Genomic DNA, 12,681 nt, shown 5'->3' with positions numbered 1-12,681 from the left:
AAAGAAAAGGTTAGAGTGGGCAAATAAACACAGACACTGGACAACAGATAATTGGAAAAGAGTATTATTGATCTTAACCCCATTGAGCTTTTGTGGGATCAGCTAGACTGTAAGGTGCGTGAGAAGTGCCTGACAAGACAGCCACATCTATGGCAAGTGCTACAGGAAGCGTGGGGTGAAATGTTACCTTTGTATCTGGACAAACTGACAGCTAGAATGCCAAGGATCTGCAAAGCTGTCATTGCTGCACGTGGAGGATTTTTTTGATGAGAACTCTTTGAAGTAGTTTAAGAAGTTTTTTTTTCAAATTGTAATAGTAATTTTTCACATTATTAGTGTCCTGACTATACATTGTGATCAGTTGAATGCCACTTTGGTGAATAAAAGTACCAATTTCTTTCCATAGAGCAAAATCTGTACATTATTCCAAAACTTTGGCCGCCAGTGTAACTCTCACAAATCTTAAATACACATAAACCGATAACTTGTGAGTTCTAGGCTGATTTGTGAGTCATTTTGACTGATTTATTGAAAAGAACAGTTCATAAAAGTTATATAATTGTGAAATCAAACTACAGTGGTTGCTCTGCAAGCAAATTCCTATTGGTCGACATCAACGCTGCAAATTTATAGTTGAGTTGGTTAAATCGTATGAAATCAAATGAGTTGGTTTATATGGATTCGTATGACTTTTGCAACAGCCAAACAGATGACTCTTCCTCTTCTCCTAAAACACAACAATTACTTTCTTCCGCCAGACAAAACATACTCTTTACGCTTTAAGTCATCCTTACAGACTCTACTCTATGGTTAGGTTTAGATATGGGGTTTGGGTTGGGGCATAAAATTAATTAGCATGTACACAACATCTGACACATGTAACTTTCCATACTTCCCTATTACACATCCAGGTATTTGCACATCTAGAATTCATACAAATTCGTACGATTTCTCATGACATCGGGTTGGCGAATTCCTACTGGTTAAACTTGAACTGCATATGAAATTCATGTAGGGAAATTTGTACGGTAAAAAAGAATCCTGTTAAATTTACGGTAAAAAACTGACAGCTGTGGTTGCCAGAAATTCACCGTAAAAAATACAGTAACCACATTTCAGGCTTTACGGGATGTAATTCTGATGCTTATATATTTTACGGTGCATTGCCGTCATTTATATTATTAAATAATAAACTTGATATATTAACCTTCTGAAACTGTAAAAATGTAACGTTGTTGGCTGCTGACAATGATGGCAATGATGAAGACGTGAAGATGAAGAACCCAAGTGCAGTTTATTTACAAACGTGAACCAAAACCCTGACTACAAAACAAAACATGAACATGGACTAGACTAGACTTGACTTGACTTGACTATGGCTTGACTTGACTACAGCGTACCAAACACATACCATCACATACAATACTTGACAACCAGACAATGCAAACATGAGGGCTTAAATACAAGACATGGGAGAACATAAACCAATGAACAAACAGAACTCATAACAAGCTAATTAAACAATAACCCAATGAAAACATGACACAAGAACATGGAGGGAAAACAGAAATCACATGACTAGGGAAACAGGAACACATGACATGAAACAGGAACTAGAATTTCAAAATAAAAGACATGAATCAACAGAATACACATGACATATCCCCCCACTAAGGGGTGGCTCCTGACACCCCAACACATAAACAAAACACGTAAAACATGACACAAATTCAAAGTTCTGTAGGGAGCGGGGGGGGGGGTGTCTTGAGGTGTGGGGCGTAGCATAGCGAGAAAGGGCGAGGGGCATGGGACCAAGGCAAAGTCCGTGGGGGGTGGAGCCATGAGAGGCTCGAGGGGCGGAGCCATGGAAGGCGGCGCCGAGGGAGGCTCGAGGGGCGGAGCCATGGAACTTGGTGCCCAGAGAGTAGCCGAAGACTCGAAGGGCCAGGGTGGAGCCGATGGCAGGGAGGACCAAGGCGGTGCTGGAGGCTCGGAGGAGCAAGGCGGAGCTGAGGGATCGGAAGACTGAGGTGGAGCCGGTGGGACTGAGGACCAAGGTGGAGCCGTAGGGAAGGAGGTCCCCGGTGAAGCTGACAGATCGGAGGGACGAGGCGCAGCCAGAGGATCGGAGAGCCAAAGCGGAGCCAGGTGACTGACAGACCAAGGAGGAGCCGGAGGAACGAGGGACCCCGGCACAGCCGACAGGCTGAAGGACCGTAGTGGAGCCGAGGGAACGCCGAGCTGAGGCAATGTCGAGAGACCGACAGGCCAAGGTGAAGTCCAGGGCTCGGAGGGTCCAGACGGGGTCGGAGGACCGAAAGTTCCCCTTGCCTGCTCAGGAGAACTAAGGGTGGGTATAAGGGTGGGAACCATCTCCAGGTCCCACTGCTCAGGTGTGGCTGTGACATGGCATGGAGCAGGCTGAGGCGTTGCTGTGACGTGGCATGGAGCAGGCTGAGGCGTTGCTGTGATGTGGCACTCTGGCTCGGCGGAGGCCATTCATGGACCTCTGGCTCGGCGGCGGCCATGTCGTGGACCTCTGCTCGGCGGCGGCCATGTCGTGGACCTCTGGTTCGGCGGCAGCCATGACGTGGACCTCTGGCTCGGCGGCGGCCATGACGTGGACCTCTGGCTCTGCGGCCATGACGTGGAACTCTGGCTTGGCATCCACCTCCCCCACAGTGAACGGGGAACCGATGAACCGTAGGGCGAGGTCGATATATTGAGCCAGGCTGAGGGAACTGCGACCGCCAGGCATCAAAAAAGAAATGGACTCATTCAGACCAAATCTAAAACAGTCTTTGAGGGCAACCTCATTAAAGTCCACCCGGCTGGCTAGACTGCAGAAGTCCTCAACATAGTCCTCCAGGGGATGATTCCCCTGACGTAGGCGCAGAAGTAAAACTGCTGGATTCATGGTTGGTCAAGTATTCTGTAACGTTGTTGGCTGTTGACAATGATGGCAATGACGAAGACGTGAAGATGAAGAACCCAAGTGCAGTTTATTTACAAACGTGAACCAAAACCCTGACTACAAAACATGAACATGAACATGGACTAGGCTTGGCTTGGCTTGGCTTGGCTTGGCTTGGCTTGGCTTGGCTTGGCTTGGCTTGGCTTGGCTTGGCTTGGCTACAGCGTACCAAACACATACCATCACATACAATCCTTGACAACCAGACAATGCAAACATGAGGGCTTTAATACAAGACATGGGAGAACATAAACCAATGAACAAACAGAACTCATAACAAGCTAATTAAACAATAACCCAATGAAAACATGACACAAGAACATGGAGGGAAAACAGAAATCACATGACTAGGGAAACAGGAACACATGACATGAAACAGGAACTAGAATTTCAAAATAAAAGACATGAATCAACAGAATACACATGACAAAAAATCTGCTTTTCAATTTAATGCCCGATAACTGTAATTTTAACAATAATTTACTGTAAAAAGTACATGTACTCTCTTGTTAAACATAATATACATTTTTACTCTTAATTATACAGAAAATCACACTTCTTACATAAAAATGATTTTTCCAAAATTTTACTGTAAAACTACATGTATTGTCTTTTTAAATATATTTTAAAAAATTACCGTATATTTTAAGGTAACTACCTGTTAACCAATTAATATATATATATTTATTTTTTTTACTGTAGCATTTTTACAGTCTTTTACCATTAAAATTACGATTTTTTTTTTACAGTGTACACACTCCTTTCTACCAATCCAAATGGCACTTTGTAACACACCCACCATTTAAGTAATGTCACATTCTTGCATGCATGCAGACATGCTCTCACTCTCATCTTGACCTCATTCTCATTGCAGTAGTATGCAGGTACATACAGTATGTGCACAAACATGCAAACACAACATGAACTGATTTCAAAACCCTGTTTCTGTGTTTGCTCAAGAAGATGAAAAGCGTAGAGCTTTTTATGTGAAAAGCACACTGTGTTCCTGTCTAATCTGTGCACTCTGTGCTGGGCATGATGCAGATTACATCATAAAGAACATTCAATGCACCCTGCACACAAACTCACCTGTTATTTTTTCATGGCTAAATAGCTCCCAGGTGAGCAGTAGAAAAGAAGTGAAATCCTTCAATAATAACAAATATCATCTAGTCTAATGTGTTTTTCATTAGTGTTCGTCCTCACAGAGAGATGGAACAGTCATAATTGGCATCTTTTTTTAGTTTCTTCCTTTGAATAACTGATTGTGTGTGTTATGGCTCGAAGCCGCCTCTCCGTCTCACTTCTGGCATCAAGAGAAATGTCATATGACGATGGCAGGCTCATCTTCAGCCGTGCTGAGTAAGCACTGAAAGAGCAGAGGCTAATGGGCCAGTAACATCATCACTCTGCTGCCAGCCTTTCTTTCTGTGCCTCATAAGCAGGCCCACACATTGATTTCCACAGAACTAGAACAACCGTCATCCAAAAAGTTGTATACATCCCTCGTCTTTTGCATATTCGCTTATTAAGGAATGAATTCTCTAAATAGTTGCCACTTTTCTACATAGTATTTCAAGGCAAAAACCTGTGTCTTGTTCACTAACCTCCCACTATGCAGTTTAACCAGATGCTAAATGCACTGAAATAGCGCTGTGCCGTATTTAAATGAAGTCACTGTCATTCTTTTCAGTGCAAAAATGCCTCCTTTATATGCAAATAAGGTATATAGTATTGTAGATTGCACTCTATTTACAAAACACAGCTCTATTTGCTTTGTGCAATTAAAATTGTGCCATTACTGTCTGCAAAAAGCAAGTTGTAAACTGGTGTAACAAAGTCTCTGACTTGAGTTCTTTACTGTAAGCGGGAGCCGGGTAAACAATTCAATGTGAGTTTTATTTCGACACTTTTCAGCGTCAATCAACAAACTGCTTTTCAGCACAACATAAAATGCATGAGCACACAGTCAGCATCATTCGTCTTTCTCTCTCTCCCCTCCGGCAGTCTGAACACCCTTTTTATCCCCATCCAGCTCTCACTGAAACACAGAACAGCTGTTAGATATAATTTCCCACAGGTGTCAATCCTTACCATTCTCCTTCTCCCGGCCTTGCTCTCCACAGATGTCGCTCGGCCACGCCCACATCACCACAACTGGATTTTATTAAAAAAGAGATGTTTGTAAATTTGTATTGATCATGCTAGCAGTAATTCATCAAATTATGATAAAGTAATGGCAAAAAGCATTATAACCAGACATTTATCCAGACTCGGGTTGTTCAGCACAGCTGAACTGGCTGGATCGGAGTTGTGGAGTGATACTGTACATTCCCAGTAAATTATGCCAGATAGTCGACATCTACTGCATCCTGCAAAAACGAGCACTCAGAACTGGCCTGCGAGAAGTATAATTGTGTCATGCAAATTGTGTACAGCACGAAATTTTTGGGCAAATTTGCAATGTTAACTGATTCGCAAAATTCCTATCTTGAATCGAATTCTAAAACAGTGCAGACTGTATGCAAATAAACAATGCAAATAAATTAATTCAACTCAAAATATTTTATATTGAATATTTAATTTAGCTTTATGCTACCGATACATGTATAGTGCTCTCAGCTCTGTTAAACACATTTCACCAAGTTTAAACACACACCTCACCTGTCCTTTTCTGCCTGTGTTTCTCTTTTCAGAACTCTCTGTCTGAGATCATCAGTAAGCTGCAAGTGTGCACCCCCCACTTCATTCAGTGCGTGAGGCCAAACAGCACTAGCAAGCCTGATGTGTTTGACAGCTTTCATGTGTCCTCTCAGCTTCAATATGTGGGGGTTCTGGAGATGGTCCGCATGATCCGCTATGGATACCCAGTCAGACTGTCTTTCATCAGCTTCCTGAGCAGGTGAGAACCTCCATCAACCCCTCAATGAGGCATTGAGTAAATTGCCCCATTACTTTTAAGTTATAAAGGCAAAAATACATTGTTCTTTGGAGAGAGAACTATAAGCTATGTTAGGTAATATTTCTAATAGCTAATAGTAACTGTTATCTACCACAAAATTAATATAGCATGTAAAGTAGCTAGATTTAAACACATGCCATGTTAAAATGGTGATTTTGGCCGGTCTCACCTCAGTGGTCTTGACTTTCTTTACTGTATCCAACAATTTAAATCATACTATAATGTCATAATTTTGAATTTTTTTTAAAATTAATATTCCACTTAATACATATTTTTGTTTGATATGAACTTATTTTTACTATCAAAAACATGCTGTGTCCCACATTTTGAGTGCAACCATGTACAGGATGTTTGCCGGGTGGTGAGTCGCACCCCCGATCATTTTGACGGTCGGCCAGGAGAGGAAATGCCCTAGACTGATTTGCTGCTTAAATATAGGAAAACGGTCGTCCCAACTCATTCATTTCGGCCAAAATTCGGGAAGTCCTGACTAATACAATACAGATGAGATGGTAGCCATTAGCTTGTACTACACCATTGTCTTTTGTGTGTGCTACGCTTTCTTCTTACATAATAAAATAATTTAATCTCACATAATTATTTCATGAGAAATTATGTATTTCTTTGGTAAGTAACCATGTTATCAGCACAATCCACTCCACGTTGGAGCCCTGATCATGGTTTATTTTGTGATAAAACCAGCTGACTATACAATTTCTTACATATCAAACAAACAGAGGCAGAAACAATAGTATTAAATTGGTTACTCATTGGCATTACTGTAGTGTCCAATATAGTTGGCAGTGCTCCATCTTTTAACATAAGTTTATTTTCAAAGTCTCAGTCATAATAGTTCTCTCAGAGGACTCAATAATATGGAATAAAATGAGTTAGTGATAATTACTATCTTTGGCGTAAGTCCCGTCCTACGGTTCAGCATCAGGATTCTCGCTCGAACCATCAGATCCTGCCGGAAGGCAAAGACGGCAGGGGAGAGGAGCTTACCCTTAGACCAGGACGGGACCTAAACTGGTAGTGTTGGGGTGGAGGTGGGTGAACGCAGTGTGTCGTACAAGCAAAGGATGACAGCTGTGGGCCTTATGATACATAGGCTAGATCGTGATAGGATGAGAAACTGGAACTGAAATGCTTACGCGTTCATTTCTCAAAAGAATCCTTAGAGAAATGTGCAGAACAAAACATATAATCCCACAATGATCGATCAGAAACTTTATTAAAAATAAACTTCAGCCACTCTTTCCTAATGTTCTCATCATTCGGAAGGCTATGCAGAGTCAGAGACTCTAAATTTCCACAGCCAGGAATGGCACAACTTTTTAGAATCTACCCCGAAATCGCAGTCTCTTTTTTGGTAAATAACAACTTCAGCAATGTTCCCTCTGGGTGTATAGCAATAGCTGTGTACCTGTCCAACTCTCATCATTCACTATGACTGCACACCAGTGGGCAGATCAATGAGGCGATGATGTAAAAGAGGCGTTGATATATTGCTGTGGAGGTGGTCATGCATTAATAAATACCCCCAAGTGACATAGGGAAGTAGAGAACGAGCTGTTTTTGCCGCTCGGTGTCAATAAATGCTCTTTTTGGACTAGGGGGTACGTTTTGAGTTCTGACTCAGTTTTTATAGTTCAGTGAACTGTTATATGTCAAAAGATCAAGGGAAATTTGATTCCTCATTAAATGCCCCCTTTACACAAATTTTAGTGTTTACTGCATTCATTAAGCTCAAAATTTTTGTTTGCCAAGTGTTATGTATTCCTAATATGTATTCCTAATATGTCACCTTATTAATACAACATCACCCTTTTTTTTTTTGCTGGGCAAGGCACTTAGCCGAAAGCATTGTAATATGTTTCGATGGACTGAGGAACATGAGTCTGACTATCTGAGTTTTGCCTTTATCTCAAATGTTTATTGCAGAGAGTATTATTGTGATCAATACAGAGGATGTTGGCACATAGGAAAGCAGAGCAGAAAGAGAGAGAATTCCTTTATTTCTATTTATACAGTAAAGGTGTACATCTGTAACCTGACAAAGTTCCTACTAAGCATCCTATTATTTTGAGGCCATATACTATATATGTTGCTTAGACAAAAGGCCAATGATAATTTATTACATAGAGGAATTAGAAAAGGAGTAAGGGACTTTACAGTAGACAAAGTTGTTTGAATATGTGTCACAATTTGCTACAGGGAGAAATAAGATATATACTGTATATAAACAGTATACTGTATATCTGTCAGCTCATATCATATTTATATTTTAAAAAAATCAGATTTCGTCATTGTACTGTATGTTGCTTTGGACAGAAAGCATTTGCTATGTGATTGTCTTACTTTTTCAAGTGTCATATCAAGTTTTAATGTCAAGCACTTCATATCCTAAGTAAGTTTCCAATACAGACAGTGTATCTAAGTGAGGTGGAGTCATCTGTTAAACTCTAATACTGTGGATGTATATTATATGTTTTTTATACGCTCAGCACTAGAGGTTTTCACTGCAACATTTCAATCCATATCAGCAGCTGTAGTAAAGAGGTATTCTGAGGGAAATATATTGTTAGTGCACTTTCTCAGATGCTGAAATGTGTCTGCCTGACTCTAGCTGTCTGGACTGTAGGCCTGAGATGGCTTTCAGTTCAACTGGTGATGCACAACAGTCTATATGTTGTGAGTGAGTGTGCTGTTCGTGCTGAGAGCAACGTCTAGGGTGTGACACTGGTCTCACACTTTGATTAATGGTGATAGGCCTCAGTGCAAACTAGGAATGTGCATGAGTAGTATACTAATCAAGTACTCTGTCTGCATCAGCTTGTCGACTATTAAAACACTACTAGAATATCGCAAACTGACTTTTCTTTGCACATTTGACTGCTGTGAGAAACGTTTGTGCCTGCCGTTTGTGAATTAAACAACATACAAATTTCACACCTATGTCATACATATTATTTTTAACTTTTTAATTTATGAGTAATCGATTACTAATTTTTGAGGGGTTAGAGCACTCGGTTACAAAATTACTCGAAATGCCCATTTCTAGAGCAAACGGTTTCTTTGTGCAGCTATTTTTTTTTTGATGGGGTGATAATGGGGCAGTTTTGGAAAGGATGAAGTGCTCTCGCTTGGGTCACCCTGTTCTCAGCTCAACTCCACACGAGTGGAAGAAAGAGAAATGGGATAAAGCATCAAGGAGATGATGGGGCTGGAAATATTGGATATTGGATTGTAAGGGGGTGCAGGATGTAATTTTACGATATCTTCCCCCCGCTTTTCAGAATGTGAAAGAGGAACATAAAATCCTGAGAGAGAATGAAAGAGGAGCAGGCTGTTCCTTGTGTCAGGGAAAAAGGGTTCAGTGTGACTTTGGCTTCATCTTCCTCGGGAACACTGTGCCTCAACTTTATGTCACACTGACACTCCCAGAATAGGTTCTCAGCTCAGTGTCCCTGCTCTTTTTACAAAGCGGATTTTATTTCAGCATATGAGAGGCTCATACAGTTCATACTCCATCTTTGAAACTTTCTTTTCATTTCTCTATAACACCCTCCCCAACTTTCCAGCTTCATTTCTGTCAGATGTTCACACCGAGGTTATTGTAGTTTTTAATTTTTAAATGTTACTTTTTTATTTTAATACTATCTTCAAATTTACCTTAAATTTCAGTTTAGTTTTAGTAATGGTTTTGTTAGTTTATGTTTATGTTATATTTTTGTATAGTTAAGACCCCATTAAATCAAAATGTAGTCCATGTCTTTTAGCTTTGAGGCAATCTATATGCTGATCTGTTTTACTACTAAAAATTGATAAAGTCAAGTTTCAGCAGATATATGCTTTTAGAATTTGTATTTTTCTTCTAGGGAAAATGGACCAAAAATATTGATGACTCGTGTTGCATTAGAAGTTTTTTGTCCAGTCAAATGCTCTCTATTATATTTCAAGTATACAGTATAAATTTGCTTAAATGTTTTTAATCAGTAGTTGCAGTCTTAATTTAGTATACGATAGTAGCCAGGGTATGAAATTAACACCCGTCACTAGAGGTAGACCGATATATCGGTTTTACTGATTAATATGTGCAGGTAGTTGCATTTTGGAACTATCGGTCATTGGCAAAAATCTATGCCGATAGGCTGAGCTCGGAACTGCATACTAACCATACTACTCATACTACTTCTGCCATATCTGTCTGTGGCAGAAATAGTAAAAGTAGGATGGTAGTATTCAATTCTGAACTCAGCTATATTTTTTTCTTCTATTCCTCCGTGTTCCTCTTCCATAGTATTCTATAGTTAGTGACCTCTAGAGGTGAAGTAAATACAGTAACTGACACCTTGTAGGGATTTGCTGTATCTAAATCATTGACAATATTCATACACATTTTTATCCTTCAATGCATATTTATTTATTCTGATTAGATAAATCAATTGTTCTAAATTAAAGCAAAGGCATGCAAAGAAATGTGACAATATTGAAACGTGCCCCATCATCACATACATTGTGTCTCCAACTTCATATATATATATATATATATATATATATATATATATATATATATATATATATATATAATATGTATGTATACAGTATATGTATACAGTTGGGGAGGGAGTTATAGAGAAATGAAAAGAAAGTGTCAGAGATGGAGTGTAAACTTTGAGCCTCTCATGTGCTGAAATAAAGTCTGCTCTGTAAAAAGAGCATGGACACTGAGCTGAGAACCTATTCTGGGAGTGTCAGTGTGACATAATGTTGAGGCACAGTGTTCCTGAGGAAGATGAAGCCAAAGTTACATGGAACCCTTTTTCCCTGACACAAGGAACAGCCTGCTCCTCTTTCATTCTCTCTCAGGCTTTTATCTTCCTCTCACACTTTCTGAAAAGTGGGGGGGAGATATCATAAAATTGCATCCTGCACCCCCTTACAATCCAATATAAAATATTTCCAGCCCCATTGTCTCCTTGATGCTTTATCCCATTTCTCTTTCTTCCACTCGTGTGGAGTTGAGTTGAGAACAGGGTGACCCAAACGAGAGCACTTCATCCTTTCCAAAACTGCCCCATTATCACCCCATCAGAAAAAATAGCTGCACAAAGAAACAGTTTGCTCAGCAATGGGCATTTTTGAGTAATTTTGTAGTTTATATATATATATATATATATATATATATATATATATATATATATATATAAGATGTCTCAGAGTGACAAATGACAAGAAATGTCATTAGACACAAAGATGTGTGTCATCATATTTCAGTACAGCCTCAGAAATAGTGTTTAAACAAGAAGTTTTGCTTGTATGCTTGTCAACTCTTCAATATATATACAATTGTGCTCAAAAGTTTGCATACCCTTGGAGAATTGGTAATATATGTACCATTTTTAAAGAAAACATGAGTGAGCAGGCAAAACACATTTCTTTTATTTCTTAGGGGATTCATATTCAACTGTAGGTTATAACAGAATGGCACAATCATAAAACAAAACATGGCAACAAAGAAAAAAATGAAATGACCCCTGTTCAAAAGTCTGCATACCCTTAGTTCTTAATACTGTGTATTGCCCCCTTTAGCATCAATGACAGCGTGCAATCTTTTGTAATAGTTGTCTATGAGACCCCAAATTCTTGCAGGTGGTATAGCTGCCCATTCATCTTGGCAAAATGCCTCTAGGTCATGCAAAGTCTTTGGTTGTCTTGCATGAACCGCACGCTTGAGATCTCCCCAGAGTGGCTTGATGATATTAAGGTCAGGAGACTGTGTTGGCCACTCCAGAACCTTCCCCTTTTTCTGCTGTAACCACTGGAGGGTCAACTTGGCCTTGTGCTTAGGGTCATTGTCATGCTGGAAAGTCCAAGAGCGTCCCATGCGCAGCTTTCATGCAGAAGAATGCAAATTGTCTGCCAGTATTTTCTGATAACATGCTGCATTCATCTTGCCATCAATTTTCACAAGATTCCATGTGCCTTTAGAGCTCACACATTCTTTTCACTATAGGCCTTGTTGACCCCTCTCCAAACATAGTGCTTATGGATGTGACCATAAAGCTCTATTTGGTCTCGTCACTCCAAATTACAGTGTGCCAGAAGCTTTGAGGCATGTCAAGGTGTTGTCATTTGTGTCATTGGCACAGTAAAGGCTTCTTTCTGGCAACTCGACCATGCAGCTAATTTTTGTTCAAGTATTGTCGTATTGTGCTTCTTGAAACAACCACATCGTCTTTTTCCAGAGCAGCCTGTATTTCTCTTGAGGTTACCTGTGGGTTTTTCTTTGTATCCCGAACAATTCTTCTGGCAGTTGTGGCTGAAATCTTTCTTGGTCTACCTGACCTTGGCTTGGTATCAAGAGATTCCCAAATTTTCCACTTCTTAATAAGTGATTGAACAGTACTGACTGGCATTTTCAAGGCTTTGGATATCTTTTTAAATCCTTTTCCATCTTTATACAGTTCCATTATCTTGTACGCAGGTCTTTTGACAGTTCTTTTCTGCTCCCCATGGCTCAGTATCTAGCCTGCTCAGAGCATCCACGTGAGAGCTAACAAACTCATTGACTATTTATACACAGACACTAATTGCAATTTAAAAAGCCACAGGTGTGAGAAATTAACCTTTAATTGCCATCTAAACCTGTGTGTGTCACCTTGTGTGTCTGTAACAAGGCCAAACATTCAAGGGTATGTAAACTTTTGATCAGGGCCATTTGGGTGATTTCTGTTATCAT

At 40.0% G+C, this 12,681-nt stretch overlaps 1 protein-coding gene across 2 annotated transcripts in view; it reads left to right on the top strand.

Annotated features, from left to right (window-relative positions):
- Positions 1–12,681, top strand: part of LOC127447516 (unconventional myosin-XVI-like) — a 296,555-nt gene that overhangs the window by 207,975 nt on the left and 75,899 nt on the right. For both annotated transcript variants that reach the window (XM_051709448.1, XM_051709447.1), the window contains exon 27: positions 5,671–5,876. In XM_051709448.1, the coding sequence (XP_051565408.1) occupies positions 5,671–5,876 (206 nt within the window). The remainder of the gene's footprint in view (positions 1–5,670; positions 5,877–12,681) is intronic.

This window comes from Myxocyprinus asiaticus, chromosome 10, assembly GCF_019703515.2.
Source record: "Myxocyprinus asiaticus isolate MX2 ecotype Aquarium Trade chromosome 10, UBuf_Myxa_2, whole genome shotgun sequence".
Classification (NCBI taxonomy): domain Eukaryota; kingdom Metazoa; phylum Chordata; class Actinopteri; order Cypriniformes; family Catostomidae; genus Myxocyprinus; species Myxocyprinus asiaticus.
Note: the sequence above shows the minus strand (reverse complement) of the source record. Positions and strands in the feature narration are given on the sequence as shown.